We start from the raw sequence: 21,503 nt of genomic DNA on the forward strand, positions 1-21,503 counted from the left end.
CAGCTGTTCCCTCGGGCTCTCCCAGCCACAGCTTCTCCTCTGATTGTTCCAGATACTCCTCAGCCCAGCGGGCAGGGGACACCGACAAGGGGTCTGCAAGGAGCAGAGGGGGTAATCACACAGGGTCCAGTGTGGGGTCGGGGAACGGGAAAGGTATACATGTACTAAGTTGATCCCGTCACCAAGCCAAAGCAGACAAAAATCAGCGGACTCCCTCAGAGACTCCTGGTCAAAAGAAAATGCTAGACCATTTCCAATAGTTCCCCCTTAATACCGAACCCATTCTCAAGGAATCGGGACAGAAGTGGAGACCAAATAAGGGGGATCAGGAAAGGCTTGGGAAGTAATTTTTTTTCCCTAAAGTACAAGTACAAGAACCTCGATAAGGGAACAGTAGGTGCTGGAGCGCCGACCTTTCCCAAAGTACCGCAGGAAAGCAGTAAGCTGCTCAGGGAGAGCACAGGGCTGCTGCGTGGCCAAACTATCCAGAGCTCGACCCGACAGGGCAGCCTCGCTGCATCTTAACGCTCACCGAGGGCATCTGAGGAGTGGAGAGCTGGCCTAGGATGAAAGACACCGAGTCTGCTCTCCCCCCGGGGGATTAATTTCATCTTTTAAGTGAAATGCAACACACAAACATGAACGTACAAAACGTGTATCCAACTTAGGTACAAAGTTCAAAGCTCGACTGAGACTGACTTCTCCGTAGGAACACACTCACATCACCACCACCGGGATCAGGACACAGGACGCTCCCAGCTCCCTTGTCCTCCCACCCCCGAGGTAAACACTACTGCAACATTTATCATTTTGGATCCTTTTTGAGCAGCTATGTTTTTAATTCTAGAAACTCCCTTAGAAGCTCTAGTGACAAAGGGCACTGCTACAACAACAGAATAAACACTTCGAGACAACAAACTGAATTAGAGCGCTGAACTCCTTCTAAACCTCTAGGACTTTGCCTTTTGCTATCCTGGAAACAGGGGAAAAAAAAAAAAATCAATGAGACAGTGCAAGGCTCTAAAAAAGGAATAAACATAGAGAAGGCTGGGCCTACAGTGCTCTTCCCTTCTGCTCTGCAGCCACAGCTTTACAAAGCAGATCCTGAAATGGCCATCCAGCCTTTGTCCCCAATTTGAAGATCTGACTGCTGGTGCTTTTAACACTGAGAAAGTAGATTTATCCCCTCGGTATCAATATAATAGCAGAACTTTCCACTCAGTGTGCACATGGCACACGTATGCAGTGGTTTTTGCTGGTTTTCGTTTTTTTAAGACAGCGTCTTGCTATATTGTAATTCCCCTGCGGCCTCTTGAGTAGCTGGAACTACACACGTGTGCCACCTAGCCTGGCTTAAGGTGGGCCAGGAATCAGACCTGGGCCTCCCACGCAGCCTCGGCCTGCCAAGCAGCAGTGTCCAGTGAGTGCTACAGCACCTGGGCCTCTAATCCACGTTAACTGAGACACTGAAAATGTAACATTGAAATAAGAAATAAAAGGAGACCAGCAGTTAGTGTAATGGCTATGTCACTGGACTCCCATGTAGTTGACCACGGTTCGAGTGGCTTAAACTCACGCTGGGCGCGTGTGCGTGCGTGCCCAAGATCCCAAGAGGAGAATGGAGAAGGGATTGGGGCATGGCCATACCCTCCTGGGGGAGTGATTTCTCACTTTCTGTCTCTCTGTCTCTTTGTCTTTCTGGCAAATGCACGCACCCTACAGCAAAAACCTCTCTAAAAAACCAAATGACCCAGAGCAAAACCCCCCCAAAAAAAAAAAAAAAGAAATAAGAAATAAAAGATTAAGACTCTCAGAATATGCCTAATTATAAATAACAAGTAATATATAACTAATACAATAAAAAACATGGCTGATGATTATTTCACGGTCATGAATCCAGTCTCTTAACTTCAAGGACAGTCAACCATCACATTCGGATTTTGCTCAGTGGTGCTCACAGGCAACATTTCTCTTTCGTTGCCTCAACTAGACTGCAGCTCATGCGCGGACAGAAAAGGAGATGCTTAAAACGTTAATAGATTGGGGCCAGCAGGTGGTGTGGTGGTTGAGATGCTGGACTCCCACATGGCAGACCACGGTTCAAGTCCCGGACCTGGCGGCTTGCTTTCTCACTCTCCCTTTCTCGCTGCCTGTCTCTCTCTGGTCAAAATTGAAGAATAATGATAATAAATATAATTAAAAATAAATCTTTAAAAAAAATTTAATAGACTGTAAAATACCTCCAAGTTCCTTAGTCTCATTTGGTTGAAAAATAACCAGTTCCTCCCACTTCCTCCTCTGCAGTCACTTCATACTCGAAGCTAGAGTGTTTTGCAAAAGTATATTCTGGCCATGAGTGCTCCATGAATTCACAACATTTCTATGAAATGCTCCTCCTCTCAAAGACATGAAGCAACAGAACACAAAGCACTTGGACTTTGCAACTGACGTAAGACAGATTGGGAAGGAAAAAAACCCAGAGGTGAAAAAACTCATCTTTAAATAGGTATAATTCGGCATTTGGATATATCAGCCAAAGGCCCAGAATTTTCTGGCACTGGAAACCTGCTCCAACAAAGGACTCAAATAACCAAAAGAATAACACTTGGCCTTCACAACCTTTTCTAAGAAATTCCACAAAAAATTAGATCCATTTAGAAACGTCTGAGATTGACGCAATCAAAGCTGAGGAGAGGGACCAGCAGTTAGCACAATGGCTATGTCGCTGGACTCCCACGTAGTCGACCACGGTTCGAGTCCCAGACACAGCAGCTTAAACTCACGCCGGGCGCATGTGCATGCGTGCCCAAGATCCTGAGAGGAGAATGGAGGAGAAGGGATTGTGGCATGGCCATCCCCCCTGGGGGTGATTTCTCACTTTCTGTCTCTGTCTCTCTCTGTCTTTCTGGCGAGTGCACGCGCCCTATAGCAAAAACCTCTCCAAAAAAAAAAAAAAAAACTCTCCCTTTCTCGCTGCCTGTCTCTCTCTGGTCAAAATTGAAGAATAATGATAATAAATATAATTAAAAATAAATCTTTAAAAAAAATTTAATAGACTGTAAAATACCTCCAAGTTCCTTAGTCTCATTTGGTTGAAAAATAACCAGTTCCTCCCACTTCCTCCTCTGCAGTCACTTCATACTCGAAGCTAGAGTGTTTTGCAAAAGTATATTCTGGCCATGAGTGCTCCATGAATTCACAACATTTCTATGAAATGCTCCTCCTCTCAAAGACATGAAGCAACAGAACACAAAGCACTTGGACTTTGCAACTGACGTAAGACAGATTGGGAAGGAAAAAAACCCAGAGGTGAAAAAACTCATCTTTAAATAGGTATAATTCGGCATTTGGATATATCAGCCAAAGGCCCAGAATTTTCTGGCACTGGAAACCTGCTCCAACAAAGGACTCAAATAACCAAAAGAATAACACTTGGCCTTCACAACCTTTTCTAAGAAATTCCACAAAAAATTAGATCCATTTAGAAACGTCTGAGATTGACGCAATCAAAGCTGAGGAGAGGGACCAGCAGTTAGCACAATGGCTATGTCGCTGGACTCCCACGTAGTCGACCACGGTTCGAGTCCCAGACACAGCAGCTTAAACTCACGCCGGGCGCATGTGCATGCGTGCCCAAGATCCTGAGAGGAGAATGGAGGAGAAGGGATTGTGGCATGGCCATCCCCCCTGGGGGTGATTTCTCACTTTCTGTCTCTGTCTCTCTCTGTCTTTCTGGCGAGTGCACGCGGCATGTGCCAAAAACCACACCAAAAAAAAAAAAAAAAAGCTGAGGAGAAAAACACTGTCCCAGGCCACACAGGTCAGTATAATTAGAACTGACACCCCCGGCTATCAAATACCCAATTCAGAATGTTTGCCTCTCGTATTTCCGCATTGTGTATACATTCCTAGACACATCTACCCAAGTTCAAAAACCAAAAGATCAGAACATCTTACCCTTATCCATAAGTTTCTGTGTTTGTCAAACAGCAAAACAATGTCGTTTCTACAGTCAGTCTAGTCACAAGACCATCACTTATTCACTGTGTATTTAGAGACAACTTACTTAACCCTCTAAGTTTCTACATAATAGTTACCTCGGGGTGAAGACCAGAGCACGCAGTAATGAACGCTATAACCATTACTGTCTCCTCCTAGCAAACCCACTCCAAAAGTATAAAACATCACAATGAGGGCCAGCTCCCTCGCACAGCAATAATGTATTGTTCAAGAGAAGCTGGATTCCATTTAGTGACCATCACTTGAATTTCCAGCCTGGTCAGCCCAAAACACACAGGCACTTGTATGAGTGCCCAAGATCTGATGGAATGCAGGACTGGAGGTCAGGACATAGCCAGACCCTGCAGAGGTTCCCCCTGTCCCAATGTATACACACTCTATCATGAATTTTTTTTAAAGATTTATTTTTAATTATATTTATTATCATTATTCTTCAATTTTGACAAGAGAGAGACAGGCAGAGAGAAAGGAAGAGTAAGAAAGCAAGCCTCCAGTTCCGGGACTTGAACCCTGGTCGGCCATGTGGGAATCCAGCATCTCAACCACCACACCACCTGCCGGCCCGTCTATCATGAATTTTTTAAAGCTGCAAGGAGATTGTTATTTCTTTTATTCCACAGCCTCTTCCTCTGCCACCCAGAGTTCCGTTACCAGTCACCTGCTACTACTGCCCGCTGCCTTTCCTATGAAAGTCTCACGATTATTACATGGACCTGGCATGCCATGGCAACTAAGGCTGTCTAAACTCATTACCCTGGGAGATGTGTTTTATCTCAAAATCTGGGCAAGCACAATATAGAAAGTTATTTGGTCCAGAAGATTTAAATACGGGGGACTAGAAACTTAGCCGCTGATAGAATGAATCTGTACCTTGACTGATTTGGCTTACACAAATCTACACAGCTAATGAAACTACACATACATGCACACACACAAACACGTAAAACTGGTGAAACCTCGTAAGTTCTGTGGACTGTACCAATGAAAATCCCAATTTTGCACAAAACTAACAAAATGTTAAGCAAAATGTTACCACTAGGGGGAACGGGTAAAAGGCACACAGAAACTGCCTAGAAACTCTTTTGCAACTTTTACTGTAATTGTATTATTTCCAAGTAAAATATTACAATTTTAAAAAATTAATCTTCAAGTTTCCTTTCAAACTCAGTTCTAGAATCTTAACAATGAGGTTTAAACAGAGCCAGCAGGTGACGCAGTGGCTAAAGGTGATGGATTCCCACATGGGTGACCACCGTTTGAGTCCCGGACTTGGCAACTTGCTTTCTCGCTTTTTCTCTCTCTCTCCCTTTCTCTCTCTCTGGTCAAAATTTTAAAAATAATAATAATGGGGGTTGGCAGGTGTCATGATGGTTAAGGATGCTGAACTCCGACATGGCCACCGTGGTTCAAGTCCCGGACCTGAAGGCTCGCTTTCTCACTTTCTCTCTTTCTCGCTCTGTCCCTCTCTGGTCAAATTAAAATAAATATATAAAGTTAAATAAAATAACTCTTTAAAAAAATAATAATGAATGGAATTAAATAAGTAATTCTTTTAAAAAAACAACTGGGGTTTAATAATAATAAAAATTTGAAAGTACAATCTTCTTTTGTATTAAATCTACTTGTCTATAAAGCAATAATTAATCTCTGCTACTGACATAACAGTATCAGCCACAAATGCTATAATAAAAAAATGAAAGCTAATAAAAAGTGAATTACAAGGTAATCACCTCCCTTTAGCTGCTTCTCTCAGACCTCATTTGTGTACTCAATACTGAAGGCCCTACTACCTGCAAAGTGATATAATATACCAGAACTTTATTTATGTATTTATTTTTGCTACGGGCTCATAAGCTTGCCAAAGAGAGACAGAGACAAAGAAAAAGAGAAGAAAGCACCTTCCCCTGGGACATGGTCATGCTGAAATCTATTCTCCATCTCTCTCCTTTCAGGAATTTGGGCACGTACACATGTGATCAGCATGTTTCTTAAGTCACCAGGTCTGGGACTTGAACCACATGTTTGGCCACGTAGTGGCCTTACCCACCAGGCCATGGAGCCAGCCCGACAGCACATTTTTATGAAAGCAGACCTCCAACAGCTGAGCAAAGCCTAGAACATAGCTATTATTAATTTTTGTTATCATCTTCATGGTATGGCCTTTGCCCTCCAAGACGATTTATGGCAGGCCCTTCAACTCCATAATTGCACTCTCCAAGGCCCAGTTTTGTTCAGGATAACTATATGCCTAAATTGCAGATGCTATGGTAAATATTTCTCATTTCCTGAGCAACACTGCCTCGCTCAATCTGTAGATCTTCCCCACCAAATCACAGTAATGAAGTTTTATTTATAAAAGAGGTAGACATAACTTCTTGTCCTCTCTCTTGCTCACTCTCCCTCTTACTCTCTAACCAAACTCTCTTACTCAGTTCAAACCCAGTCTTCTGTTATAATTTCATTTTCTCATTTTTCTTTTTTTTTTAATTCATAATAGAGCACAGGCACACACACAAGAAAGATTTAGAAAGAGAGAGAGAGAGAGAGAGGGAACCAGCAATTAGCATAATGGCTATGTCGCTGGACTCCCACGTAACCGACCGCGGTTTGCATCCTGGACCCGGTGGCTTAAAACTCACGCCAGGCGCGTGTGCATGCGTGCCCAAGATCCCGAGAAGAGAATGGAGGAGAAGGGATTGAGGCGTGACCATCCCCCTTGGGGAGTGATTTCTTGCTGTCTCTCTCTCTCTCTGTCTGTCCGGCAAGTGCACGCACCCTATAGTGAAAACCTCTATAGTGAAAAGCTCTCAAAAAAAAAAAAAAAGAGAGAAAGAGAGAGAAGCCCCCTCCACAAGGCCTGGTCATGCTGTGATTCCCTTCCTCTGTCTAGTCCTTCAGCCCATCAGATCCTGGGCATTCACATGCTTGGTGTGCTTCACACTAACCGGGCTAGAGATACGAACCATGGCCCCCGTGTGAGATCCAGCTTCTCTTCAGCAGTCACAGACCCAGCCCACCTATTCAATATAAGTTTCAGTCTTTGCTGTCATCTAAAGAAATCAGGTCCTGTGCTTTACAGAAGTGAGTCAACACGCCAAAAAAGTCATAAGCAACTGAAATCACCCTACATCCTAAGATGGGTCATAAGAACACTGTAACTTTTGCCTCATAGAAACCATTATAGATTTCCCATAACAAGCCTCACCTGTAACTTCAGAGATGAATTCTTGGGACCAGTCAGTCTCATTGTAATCCTGAGTTACATCCACAGCATCTCCAGCTGCAAGAAACTCCTGGGCCCAGTTCTCAGACAAGGCCAAGTCTGCCACACCAGGGGCTTAAAAAGAGAGAAAGAGAACTAAGAAACAAAAAAGTTGTCACCAACACCATGATGCCTAGAGGACCCTGAGTGCACATGCAAACACTCTGTTCCTTTTGTCTCTGCATCTCAGTAGCACCCAAATACGGAACCCACTTGGCCATACTCATACAAAAGAATGGGGAGCTCCCCTCTCTCCAGACTCTGGACTCACCTCTCTGGGGAGCCTGGCGGAAGTTTGACTGTTCAATCTCCTGCATCTCCGCCAGAAGGTCATCCATCTTGAAAGTCTGAGGGGCACGGGATACAAGCGGCACATTCTGGTCTTGCAGGAATTCAGCCACCAACTGTCAGAAGAGAGACAGAGAAATGAACCCATGCAGCCCACAGGCCTAAGCTCAGAGATATCAAATACCAGGAAAGGGAAACCCAGGAACAGGAGGCACATAATAAAAGGAAATATTCTTCTCACAGATTTGGAGACCAAAGAAAAAAGAACAGGACAGAACATGCAGGTAAGTCTCATTTAATCAGGAAAGTTGAAAGACTGGAATATGGGTGAACTACGATTATACTCTAACAACACAAAGGTCAAGAGAAAAAGGGAGAGAAGAGTCTGGTCCATTTACCTCATCTTCAGAGGCTACTCCCAAAGGCTTGGAGACCTAAGGCAGAACAGACAAGGACGCAATATGGCACAGCGATGAAGACCACAGGTCCCAAAGTCAGACGTGACAGCGTCAAACTCCAGCTCTACCACTTATGTGACCTCAAGCAAATCATGAACCTTCTTTTCCCTAGGCCTGTTTCCCCAGAGATAAAATGGTTGTCTCTATCTATATAAAGATGCTGGGACCAGCAGATGGCGTAATGGCTATATCTCTGGACTCCCATGTACTCAACCAAGGTTCGAGTCCTGAATCTGGTGGCTTAAACTCGCTCGGGGCGTGTGTATGAGCATGCCTAAGATCCCGACAGTAGAATGGAGAAGGAATTGCAGATGCCCCCCTGTCACTTTCTGTCTCTGGCAAGCACACGTGCCCTATAGCAAAAACCTCGCCAAAAAAAAAAAAAGGTGCAGGGTGCTGAGTACAGTGTTTAATAAACACTCATTAAGTGCAAACTACTATTATTTGCAACCAATCGAGAAAGCAGTTATCCCGAGGTGTGTAAACAGACCCTCCTTCCCACGTGGGCTTTCCACAGCAAGAGCACTCACCCCCTCAGACGCTGGGGCTCCTGGGGGCCACGGGCCTGGCCTCAACCCCTCCTGCCGGAGGGCCTTGTCCTGGGTGAAGTGCCCGGCCAGCTTCATGAGAGGGTTAGCACCCCCGCATTCTGCTTCCACCAGTTCCCGCATTGCCATGGTGACCACCAGCTCCCTAATAGGCAAAGGTGTGAAACTGACGTCCAGAAGCCAGACCCTTCCCCGACCCCCCACTCGGCCGGCATCTAGGAGAGGTAGGCAGACGTCTGCCTGTCTGTCTGCCTGCACTGGCCAAGGTGCACCACCCTCCACCCCTGCGCCTTTGCTTAACCCTCCCACCTCCACAAGGAGTTCCTGGGGGCAGGACCCTCCTGCTGCCCCTACAAAGACCACCGCTTTCAGCCCGGGCCTCGCCAGGGCCTTCGCGATTAGGGTCTCAGGGGCGGGGCTGGCCCACAGCTACCCCCCCCACCGGCCCCTGAACCCCAAGGGACTACGGGGACGCTTCACCAACCAGGCTGAACAGGAGCACTGGCAGGGTAAAGGAGAGTGGGAACGCTTCCTGACCGCAAACCCAGCGCCCCGCACCCGCGGGTGAGCACCGCGGGGGACCGTCCTCCCCCCCCAAGTCACCTGGGCCCCTCCCGCGCCCGCCCGGCCCCGGCCCAGCCCGGCCCAGCCCTCCGGCGCTGCCGACCACCCCATCTCTTCCGCCCGGGGTGCTGCTCCAGCCCCGCCCCCGGGACCGTGAAGCCACCGCAGGGCAGGGGAGGGGGGACACTGACGCGTCCCCGTGCCCCGTCGGGGTCGGGCACTCACCGCCGCGCTCCGATCCGCACTACCCGCCGGCGCACCGGTTCTCAGCCGCTAGCGCTGGCTTGGTGGAAAACTCCCAAGAATTCTTCTACGAAGGGCTTCCTGGGGCGCAGGCTCCTGGACTCAGCTCGTCCTGCTCTTCCCTGGGTGCTCATTGTGACACTTCTGGGCACAGTTTCCCTCTGTAAAATGAGACTGCCTGGTCTTAACAAACCCGGGTAAGAGAAAGGCCTTAGTCGGTTCTGGGGGTTTTCTTCAGCCTCCTAGATCTGTTCCCCCCTTCCAAATTGCCCCTAGCTGGCCGTCACGATCTCCATGGAAACCGAGACCTGCCCCAACTCCCTCTGCCTCTTCTGAAGTAATGGGGAAAATAGCCCTGGATGATGACAAATCCCAGAGACTAAAATAGGGTGCAACGCTTCCTAGGACCTCTCAAACTGGAAACGCACAGAGGAGGTGCAGTGAGTCACTCTTCTTCCCGCCCCACCACTGATCAAGGTCACCGCGGTGGCCATGTTCCCACCGCTCCAGGCTGGAAAGGCAGACGAGATGCAAGAAATGCTTTTAATTACGGAATATGAGCCTAAGCCTCAGGACTCACCATCTGCCAGAGAATTGGCTCTGGTGTCAGACCTCAGGGTCACTGGGAAACAAGCCCTGATATCGCACCTGGCTCCAAGACCAAGGGAGGGATTCGGGAAGCTGGAGATGAGCAAGGATGAGATAGTACCAAAAAGATGAAGTACCAGCCCAGCCCAGGGTGCTGAGAGGAGGCAGGTAGACCGCAGGTGGCACTCAGGTGGGCCCTGCTTGTTTCCTGTCTGTCTTGCAAATTTCAAAGGTAAAGGCCCCAGGGGACCACAGGGTGATGACTCTGTAAAGTCATCCCTGGGAAGACGGAGAAGCCACCTGACACCTCAGGGGAACAATGTCAGGGCAACCACAGGGTGATGACACTGTAAAGTCATCCCTGGGAAGACAGAGAAGTCACCTGACACCTCAGGGGAACAATGTCAGGGCAGACCAGAAGACTGCAAAATTCCTCCTTTTGCTTAGCTTTTCACCATCTTTCAGAGGCTCCGATCCCACTGCCCTCATTCTTCTAGAGAACACAAATCCCAGCCCTTGGGTGTCCACTCAGGTTATCACAGTAAGGAAAATACCTAGTATCTAATAAACTAAACCACACCTCCAAGGAGGGGGAGTTGCCCTGTGCTTTTATTTTCAATTGTTTATTTATTTATCTGTTTATTTGTTGTGGTTTTTGTGTTGCTGGGTCTGGGACTCAAACCGCAGTTGACCATGTGGGAGTCCAGCACCTCAATACAATGCCACCCACCAGCCCCTGCTTTTAAAAAAGAGGATGGGGAGCAGCAACCCCATTTTGTAGATCAGACTTGCCCAGAACCTAGGAAGTAGAATTCAATCCAGGTGTAACTTCAAATACCTGTCCCTTATACAAAACTGTCTCCCCCTTGAGGGCAGCCTTGCATATAAGCCCTGGAGAGCTTTGATCTTCTAAGGGGTAGGATTTTTCACAGAGTCTGGCCTATAATCACAGAGGTACTGGGGAGGGACTAATAGTGTTACTCGGATGTTTATTGAAATCCTAGATTTGATAGTCCACATTCACCTTCAAATTCTTAAGAAAAGTAGTCTTTTTTTTATTTTATTCATGACAAAGAGCACCTGCCTGCACATGCAAGAGAGAAAGAGAGAAGCACTCTCAAAAGGGCCCCGTCATGTCCTAGGCTCTTCTCAGAGCCCTCCAGCTCAGCAGGATCTTGGGCATGCACACACCCAGCATGTTTTCAGGTTGACTCGGGATTTGAACCCATGGCTTTCATTTGGATTTGAACCCATGTGGCTTCCAGCCCTGCAGTTCAGTACACCACCAAGGCTACAAAAACCTCAGTCAGTGGGTTCAACAGTAGAAAGGAACCAAGAAACACACACACACAATGAATTGGAAGTAGAACAGTAGAAATCTGAACAACGCAGAAATTGTAGACTGAGAAAAACAAACAAGCAAACATCCAAACATGAGCCTCAGGACCTGTTAGACTATAACAAGAGAGCCAACATTCATGTCATCAGAGTACCAGGAGGAGAGGAGAAAGAGGGTAGGGCTGTAAAAGTATTCAGAACTGAAAAATCCCCGCATTTGGCAAGAGACATAAACCTACAGATTAAAGGTATTTAGCAAATCCCAATTAATCCAAAGAAATTCACACCAGGACACATAATAGCTAAACTGTTACACTAAACAAAAACTCTTGAAAACAGAAAAAAAGGCTACCTTACCTATAGGGGAGAATGCAAACCGCAGCAGATTTCTCATCATGAACTACGGAGGCCAGAAAGAAGTGGCACAGTGTTCTTAAGGTATTCAAAGAACTACCAACCCAGAATGCTGCCATACTGGAAACATTAGTTTTCTGTTGCTACTATAAAAGATTGTCATAAGGAAGCCAGCAGGTGGTGAGGCAGCTGAGGCACTGGATTCCCAGGTGTCTGGCCACGGTTTGAGTCCCGGACCCAGCATCTTGCTTTCTCACTTTCCTTCTGTCTCTCTCTAGTCAAATTAAAAAATAATGATAATAAATAAAAATAACTAATTCTTTAAATAAATAAATAAATAAAAATAAAAGATTACCATAAACAAGAATTTATTGGGACCAGCAGGTGGCATGGTGGTTAAAGTGCTGGACACTTCCATGGTTCAAGTCCCAGACCTGGTGGCTTGCTTTCTCACCTTCTCTCTCTCTCTCTCTGGTCACTCTATGGTCAAATTAAAAAATAAATGAATGAATATGTAAAATCAAAGTAATTCTTTTTAAAAAAATACAAGCATTTATTATCTTGCAGTTCTGGAGGTCAGAAGTCTGAAATGTGTCTCACTGGTTAAAATCAGCAGGGATATGTCTATTTCCTTGTCTAGAGGCCGCCAGCGTGCTTTGGCTCATGGCCTCCTTCATCTTCAGCCAGCACGGTCCAGCCACGTCCTTCTTACACTGCCATCCCTCTGCTATCCCCCCTTCTGCTCCCTCCCATTAGTAAGGACCTCTGTGATAACCTGGGTTCACTTAGACCATTCAGGTTACTCTCCCTATTAAAGTCAGTTGGTTAGCACTTTAATTCCTCCTACCATCCACAATTTCTTTTTTTTTAAGAATTATTTTATTTAACTTTATTTATTGTTATTATCATTATTATTTTTCAGTTTGACCAGAATGCAAGGTCTATTTTACATTGTAATGGCCCAGAGTAAGGGGTTAGACTTCAGGCTTTGGTTATGATAATAAAACAACATTGACCATGAATGAGGGCCATTTGACCTCTGAAACTTTCACTTAAAAGATAAGGTTTTCATTTCAATATGTAAGATGTTTTATAGGCTGGAAACTGCTGGCTTGTGAGCTCAAAGACCCCAGGCCAAGGGAACCAGCAGTTAGCGTAATGGCTATGTCGCTGGGCTCCCACCTAGTCGACCGCTCCTGGACCCGGTGGCTTAAAACTCACGCCAGGCGCGTGTGCGTGCGTGCCCAAGATCCCGAGAGGAGAATGAAGGAGAAGGGATTGCGGCGTGACCATCCCCCCTGGGGGGTGATTTCTCGCTTTCTGTCTCTATGTCTCTCTCTCTCTGGCGAGCGCACGCGCCCTACAGTGAAAATCTCTCAAAAAAAAAAAAAAAAAGACCCCAGGCCAAGTGGCTCCAGAAATCCGGAAGGAAAATTTGATTATCTAAGACCTCCCAAATCAAGAATGCCCATGAGGTGATCACACCCCGTTGTGCCAATCACTGAACTGATCATGCACTCCGGAACTCTGCCCCTAATTTTGCCCTTAAAAACATGTAGGGTGTTGGGGGAAAGGCCAGCAGGTGGCGTGGTGGTTAGGGCGGCTGGACTCCCACATGGCTGACTATGGTTCAAGTCCCAAACCTGGCAGTTTGCATTCTCGCTTTCCTTCTCTCTCTTGTCGCTCCCTGGTCAACTTCAATAAAATAAAAAATAGGTAATGACAACGAATAAAATTAAATAAAATAATTCTTTTTTTTAAATAAATGCATGTGGGGAACATCTCAGGGATGTTTTCAGCATGAGCCACTCGCTCTCCTCGCTTTGCGCTTTGCTATAAAGCTGGACTTTGCTTCATCACACCGTGTGCCTGTGGTTTGGTTTCATAGCACTTGGGCAAGCAAACCTGATTTGAGTTTGATAAGTTTCAGAACAGGACTTGAACATCTTTAGGAAGAACATTTTTCTGTATTACACCTCGTAAGAATATCCTTTAGGGAACTAGCAGTTGACGTAATGGCTATGTCACTGGACTCCCATGTAGTCAACCGTGGTTCGAGTCCTGGACCCGGTGACTTAAAACTCATGCTGGGCGCATGTGCGTGCGTGCCCAAGATCCCGAGAGGAGAATGGAGGAGACGGGATTGCAGCGTGGCCATCCCTCCTGGGGGGTGATTTCTCGCTTTCTGTCTCTCTGTCTTTCTCTGTCTGGCAAGTGCACACGCCCTGTGGCAAAAACCTCTCCAAAAAAAAAAAAAATCCTTTAGAAATGAAGGAAAATTTGGGCCACCTGCCGGCGTGGTGGTTAAGGGTGCTGGACTCCCACATGGCTGATCGTGGTTTGAGTCCTGGACCTGGCAGCTTTTTTTTTTTTTCTTTCTCTCTCTCCTCTGGTCAAAGGGAAGAAAGAAGGAAAGAAAAGGGAAGAAAAAAAGAAAAAGGGAGAAAGAAAAAAAGAAAGTTAAATAAATAACTCTTTGAAAGAAAAAAGAAATTGAAACAGAGCAAAAACCCCCTAATGTATTTTCTCGAGTTCCTGAAATGTAAAGTCCATTTGCATTATAATGAGCCAGAGAAAGGAGTAAGTCTTCAGACTTTGGTTACGATAATGACCAACATGGACCATGAGTGAGGGCCATTTGACCTGTAAAATTCTCACTTAAAGGAAAGGAGGTTTTCATTTCAATATGTAAGATGTTTTGTAGACTGGAAACTGCTGGTTGTGAGCTCAGAGACTCCAGGCTGAATGGTTCCAGATACCTGAAGAGGAATTTGATTATCTAAGACCTCACCAATCAAGAATGCCCACGAGCCGATCACGCCCTCTTGAACCAATCACTGAACTGATCATGTTCCTGGGACCTCTGCCCCTAATTTTGCCCTTAAAAATGCATGTGGGGAACATCTGGGGGAGACCGGGTCTTTTCAGAATGAGCTGCCCGCTCTCCTTGCTTTGTGCGCTTTGCAATAAAGCTGTACTTTCCTTCATCACACCGTGTGCCTGTGGCTTGGTTTTATAGCGCTTGGGCGAGCGAACCTGATTTGAATTCGGTAACAAAATAAGGGAAAATTAAGATACTCTCTGTGAAGGAAAAAGCTAAGCGATCCCTTAAGCAAATAGCTAAAGGGAGTTCTTTAAGCAGAAATGAAACCATGAAAGAAGAAACCTTGGAACATCATGAAAGAAAGGACACAGTAAGCAAAAACATGAGTAAATACAACATGATCAAATTCTTGTAAATATGTTTGACTACTGAAGCAAAATCACTGTTGTCGTATGACCGTTCCCCATAGGGGGTGGTGCTTTCTCACTTTCCCTGTCCCTCTGTCTCTCTCTCTCTAAAGAGCACACACACTGGCATTTTTTTTTTTTTAGCTCACTGTTGTTTGTTTTGGGGAATAAGCATTTTCCCCAAAACAGGAAACTTGAATTTGAATCACAATTCTCAACTAATGAGTCTGTGCAACAGCTAAGCGTGCAGTAACTTTGGCCTGGCATTTCATTGAACTCAGGATGACCCGAAAGAATCGTTCACCAGCTCGCTCAAAGTCGTCCTCTCTAACCCCTGTGCCTTCAGACTGTCCTGCAGTGAGTGGCGTGAAATGCCCAGTACGAAAGCCAGTTCTGTTGTCCACTTTAATTCAGTAATTCAGCAAGGGTGTGTTAAGTACCTTCTGAGCACAAGTCCCTATGCTAATTCCGTAATTCCTAATTATTTACACTTGTATTAGGCGTTTACTCTGATATTTACATAATCTTTAAATCCTTTCCCTGGGTTTAGCTTTAACAATCCTTCTTCTACTCACCACCACATACTTGGGCTTTTCGCCCATACCAGCCTTCTGATACAGGCTGTTCCCACTCATTGATTCTAAAAAGTGTTACCTCGAGAGAATGAGCAAATAAGCCACAAATTTAGAGAAAATATTTGCGAAACTCATATATGATAAAAGATTGCTACGTAAAAATATAAAAAGAACCCTTAAAACTTAACAATAAGAGGGCCGGCCCCATAGCCTTAGGGTTAAGGGTGCTGCATCCCCCAAAGCCAACCATGGTTCAAATCCCTGCTCTGGTGGTTTTAAAAACATGCCAGGCACATGTGCATGCATGTCAAAAATCCCAACAGGATGGAGAAGTGGAGGAAAAGAGATTATACCATGACCATGCACCATTGGGGAGTTCTTTCTGCCTCTCCCTCTTCTGTTTCTCTCTGACAAATAAGCCAAAGAAGATACACAGCTAGCGAACCTCACAAAGAAGATATACAGGTGACAAACATATGAAAAGATGCTCAACCTCATGCATCATAAGGGAATTGCAAGTTTAACAATGAGAGCCCCCTACACACCTATTAGAATGGCAACCATTTTAAACTTCAACACCACCAAATGCTGGTGAAGATGTGTAACAACAGGCGCTCTCATTTACAGATGTTGAAAGTGCAAAACATTACAGCTACTTTGGAAAACAGTTTGACAGTTCCTTGTCAAACTGAACATACTCTTACTGTATAGCCCAGCAATCACACTCCTTGGTATTTAACCAAATTAGTTGAAAACTTAGATCCCTCCAAACCCCTGTAAAGGGGTTAAAAGCAACCAAGATACCCTTCAGTAGATGAATAGATAAATCATGGTTCTTTTATCCAAACAATGGAATATCATTCAGTGCTAAAAAAAAAATGAGTTCTTAAGTCATAGAAGACATAGAGGAAACCTCCATGTACTAACTGAAAGAAGCCAACATACATGACTCCAACTGTACTATGACATTCTGGAAAAGGTGAAGCTAGAGAGGCAGTAAAAAGATCAGCCAAGGAATGGGAGTCACAGGAGTGGGATGAATAGGTGGAGAATAGAGGATTTTAGGGCTCTGAATCCAATCTGTATAATACTGTAATGGTGGATATACGTCTTTATATATTTGTCAAATTCCACAGGCTGTCTGACAGCAAAAATAAAGCCTAAAGAAGCCTATGTGCTTTGGATGGTAATGATGGGTCAATGTACAGGTTCATCAGTTGTAATGAATGTACTCTTCTGGTGAAGGATGTTGAGAAGGGGAGAGATTGGGGATGTCAGAGGGTTTACGGGAACTCTGTGCTTTTTGCTCAGTTTCTCTGAATGTAAAACTGCTCTGAAAACATCAAGTCTGCTTTCTCAAATGTATTACTGGGCTTCTTTAGAGAAAAGGGGAGTATGTTTCCTCCTGCCTAAACCTATAGCAGTTGACCAGCACAGCACCCTTCTCCCCACACATCCGTTCAGGCCACTCTCTGTATCTCACAGACCCTGGCTGATGACAGTGGTGGGCAAGATATAGTATTTGTCTCAGAAGCAGCAACTATTGGCACCTATTGGCAACTATTAAACATTCCCTGGTAAAATTGTAGAGGAATGGCATCAGTAGATGATATATGATGATGTATTCATACAACTTAGAATTCTCGTCATGAGTCCTAAGAACAAGGGTCTCCTTTTCCTCACATCCTCATTCTTGGGTTTAGGTGCTCTCTTTTGCTACAGTTTTGCAGAAGAAACGACAATAACTGAAGTTCTCAAGTATTCTCAGTAAGTGTGAGACTGTGTGGAGATGAGCAGGATTGTCTGGTGAATTACCTCAGGAGCTCTGGCCAGGTTGCCTAGCAATGAGCTAGCTTGGAAGATCAGGAAGGTGATCATCTTTCTCCCGCAGGAGACTGCTCCAGAACTCAACTTCCAGGGCAATCAGTGGCTTTCCAACCTCTCCTCCAAATGAGAGAAGCTATGCCTGCTCTCAAAATTTCCCATGGCCCCTGGGTTCTGGGCTTCTTATCTCCCAGCTGTTGCTGTAAAAGATTAGCACCCAAACTCAAGACTGTCACGAGAACACTCATATTTGCCTCGTAAAAGCCAACCATAGGAAGAGGACATTCCTCCACTAGAGTTTTCCATGACAACTTTGCCAGAAAGAATGTAAGCTCCATGACAGCATAGATTTTAGCCTTCTCAGTGTCTGATCTCCTCATAGATAACAGAGTTTTAATTAGTTTTTTTTGTTTTTATATTAATTATAATTTTTATTTACATATCATCATTCTTTGTAGGGTACAAAATGGTCTTTAAAAGCAGGTATACAATGAATAATAAACAAACCCAGGATATTAACATCAATACCACTAACATTTAACATTATATTATGGGGGACCAGCAGGAGGCATGGTGGTTAAGGCATTGGTTCAAGTCCTGGACCTGGCAGATTTCTCTCTCTCTCTCTCTCTCTCTCTCTCTCTTTCTCTCTCTCTCTGTGTCTATATTTCTCTGACAAAACTCATGTGAAAAATAATAACAAGTAAATAAGTAAATTTTAAATAATAATGATAATAATAACAACAACACATGGAATTAAATAAACAATTATTTAAAAAATAAATAAATTGGGACCAGCAGTTGGCGTAATGGCTACATTGCTGGACTCCTATGTAGTTGACCATGGTTTGAATTCTGGATCCATTGGCTTAAACTCATGCCAGGTGCATGTGTGTGAATGCCCAAGATCCCAAGAGGAAAATGGAGGAGAAGGGATTGTGGCATGGCCATCCCCCCTGGGGGGTGATTCCTCACTTTCTGTCTCTCTGGCAAGCGCACATGCCCTGTGGCAAAAACCTCTTCAAAATAAATAAATAATAAATTCATTCCAGAGAAAGATTCAGTTACTTGTGACATTTTGGGCCTTTCCTCTGATATCTAGTTTTATACAATAAGTAATGGTTATAATAAATAATAAATTGAAACCTGTGGAGACAATTGTCTATCAAGTAATTGGTGTATTTTTACTTAAACCTGCTTGTGTACAGAATAGTTAAATCTGCATAGTTAAATCTAGCCTTTTAGTAGGGAAATTTAATATTGACATTCAATGTTATTACCAATGCGTGTGGACTTATCCCTTTCTTCAACTCATTTTGTGTTCTTTCTTCTGATCATCTCCCTTTAATTTTCCTGGCTTAGTATTCGTTCCCTTAACTATTTCCTGAAGAGCTGATTCAGTTTTGGTGAATTCTTTTAGCATTTCTTTATCTGAGGATGATTTTATTTCTCCTTCCCATTTGAAGGCTAAGCTTGCTGGGTATAGTACTTGTAAGAGGCAGAAATTGTTTTTCTTCAGCATTTTAAATATGTCTTCCTATTCTTTCCTTGCCTGCATTGTTTCAGTTGAGAAGTTCGATGTTAGTCTAATGGGGTAATCAGTAAGTAACTTGGTGTTTCTCTCTTGCCATTTTTAGAATATTGTCTTTGTCTTTGATTATTACCATTTTGTCTATGATATGCCTTAGAGAGAATCTTCTTATATCTATTTGGTGTCCTTTGTATTTTCTGGATTTGGAAGTCCACATACCTCTCTGAATTTGGAAAATTTTCAGGTATTATTAGGTCATCAAGAAAGTCGTGACATATTGTTCTATGTTTTTCTATGCAAAAATGCATCATGACTTTTTCAACAACCCAGTATATTTTTTTTTAAAGAATTATCTCATTTAACTTATTTATTCATCTATTTCAATTTGACCAGAGAGGGACAGAGTGAGTGAGAAAGAGAGAGAAAGAAAGTGAGAAAGCAAGCCACTAGGGCCAGGACTCGAACTATGGTCGGCCATGTGGGGGGAGTCCATCACCCTTAACCACCACACCACCCGTCAGCCCCAACAACCCAGTATATTAAGAATGGGATTTTGTCTTTGTCTGTCTCTTTGCCCTCTGGAATACCTATTATGTGCATATTTAGCCATCTAATGGTGTCTAGAATTTTCTGTATGTTATCCTGATTTTTTTTTTTTTTTTTGAGAGGTTTTTGCTATGGGCACATGCACTCGCCAGAGAGATAAAGAGACAGAAAGCGAGAAAATCACCCCCCAGGGGGAATGGCCATGCCACAATCCCTTCTCCGTTATCCTATGGGATCTTGGGCACGCACACACATACACCCAGCGTAAATATGAAGCCACCGGGTCTAGGACTCAAACCATGGTCAGCCATGTGTGAGTCTAGCAGCATCATCACTACACCATCTTTTGGGCCCTGTCCTAATTTTAATAGTTATTCCCCCATACTTTTCAGTTGCTGGGACTAAATCAGAGGTTTTGTTTTGAAGGCCAGGGATCCTTCCTTCTACATTGTCTCATCTGCGCTTGATATTTTCAAGGGAGGTTTTGATGTCCTGCATTGAATTCTTTACCTCCAGAAGTTCTATTTGATTATTTTTCAGGGTGTCTATCTCTTTATGGAGTTCCTCCTTCAAATCATGGGAGGATTTTTCTCATCTCCTGGAATTGATTGTCTATCTGCTCTTGCATTTCCCTGAGTTTTGTTACAATGAATATTCTGAATTCCTTTTCTGACGTCTCTATACTCTCTTGTGTTCTATCCAGGGTTGGTGAGGAGTTATTATATTCCCTTGTGGGGGAGATAGTCCCTGGTTTTCTCCCATTTCCTGAGGCTCTGCTTTGATTCCTAGTCATCTGGCAATATATTCTAACCTTCCTACCTCTATGGAGTATGTCTCTGTAGCTGTGTGCTCACTCCCGTCCCTATGGTGTGTGTTACCTTTATACCAGTTTTCCTCCTCTATGGTGGGTGGGAATGTGGAATCCACAGTAGGAATTTGGGGTGCAGATTTTCAGAGGGGAGTTTCTTTCCTTCTACTGCTAAGGGGGTTGTGAGGAGAGAGTTCCTCCAGAGTCTCCTGTCTTCAGATCTTTGATTCCTATATACCCAAACCTTTCTACTCCTAGTGTGGATGGAGGTTGAGCTGGACAGGTAGAATGTTGTTCGTAGACTTGGATGCCACGCAGGCCACAGCAGCCCCTCCTCCTCAATAGCAAGATGGGCAGGGGTCCCTGATGAGCTCAAGCCAAGCAGTTTGGTCTCCCTTTTGCTCCTTCTATCTCTTTTAACTTATTAATTCATTTCTTTGTTTGTTTTTTCTTTTTTCTTTTTTATTTATTCCATGAGTGAAAGAGGCACAGGGAGAGAGGTACAACACCCTGAAGGGTCTCAACACCGTGATCCACCTCTAGCCTCAGCCAGGCCAGATCATGAGCACATGCTTGCCCTTGTACTCAGGGAGTTCTCCGGACTTGAACCAACTGCCTTCCCACGTGGGTCTGCCCCACAGTGTTGCATTTTACCACTGTGCCACCCTCAGGCTCTGGCATTATTATTTTTATGTGTGGCAAATACAGCAGATCAGGAAACATTGCCATTGAAAAGACAGTTTGTTGGGGGCCAGCAGGTGGCATGGTGGTTAAGGTGCTGGACATTCCCACATGGCTGGCCGTGGTTCGAGTCCTGGACCTGGTGGTTTGCTTTCTCACTTTCTTTCTCTCTGCATGTCTATCTTTCTCTGGTCACATTAAAATAAATGAATAAATAAATAAAATTAAATAAATAATTCTTTTTTTAAAAAAAAGAAAAGATAGTTTGTTAAATGTGATGCTATACAAGGCGGTCCCACAAGGGAAAGTTCCTAGTTCAAGTTCAGTGACCTCCCTGTGTACTGGGCACTCTTGTCCGCAATCCAGAGCTGTCTGAAGGCTAAGAGTAGATCACAGTATCAAGACACTGTTGATTTTGGCCGGAACCGCCATCTTCCAGTAATTAACCAAAATGATGAACGCAAAGCAAAGGAGGAGAGGCACCTGATATGTGTGCTCTAGGCCTTTCAGAAAACATGGAGTGGTTTCTTTGGCAACGTATATGCAAATCTATGAGAAAGGTGACATTGTAGACATCAAGGGAATGAGTACTGTCAAAAAAGGAATGCCCCACAAATGTTACCATGGCAAAACTGGAAGAGTCT

General features: G+C 44.5%; 1 protein-coding gene across 6 annotated transcripts in view; it reads right to left on the reverse strand.

Moving 5' to 3' along the window:
- PEX5 (peroxisomal biogenesis factor 5) overlaps nt 1-9,395 on the reverse strand; it is a 21,333-nt gene extending 11,938 nt beyond the window's left edge. For 2 of the 6 annotated variants that reach the window (XM_014585132.2, XM_027769206.1), the window contains exons 1-6: nt 9,061-9,134; nt 8,559-8,721; nt 7,969-8,004; nt 7,554-7,686; nt 7,226-7,357; nt 5-93 (exon numbers count right to left, since the gene is read on the reverse strand). In XM_014585132.2, coding sequence (XP_014440618.1) covers nt 5-93; nt 7,226-7,357; nt 7,554-7,686; nt 7,969-8,004; nt 8,559-8,705 — 537 coding nt within the window. In that variant the 5' untranslated portion in view covers nt 8,706-8,721; nt 9,061-9,134. Of the gene's footprint in view, nt 1-4; nt 94-532; nt 627-7,225; nt 7,358-7,553; nt 7,687-7,968; nt 8,005-8,558; nt 8,722-9,060; nt 9,140-9,365 lie in introns of those variants that run through there. The other 4 variants (XM_014585129.2, XM_027769207.1, XM_014585131.2 and 1 more) reach the window with 4 other exon arrangements.
- Between the last annotated feature and the right edge of the window lie 12,108 nt (nt 9,396-21,503).

The sequence above is a fragment of the Tupaia chinensis genome, unplaced genomic scaffold (assembly GCF_000334495.1).
Source record: "Tupaia chinensis unplaced genomic scaffold, TupChi_1.0 Scaffold149011_1, whole genome shotgun sequence".
Taxonomy (NCBI): domain Eukaryota; kingdom Metazoa; phylum Chordata; class Mammalia; order Scandentia; family Tupaiidae; genus Tupaia; species Tupaia belangeri.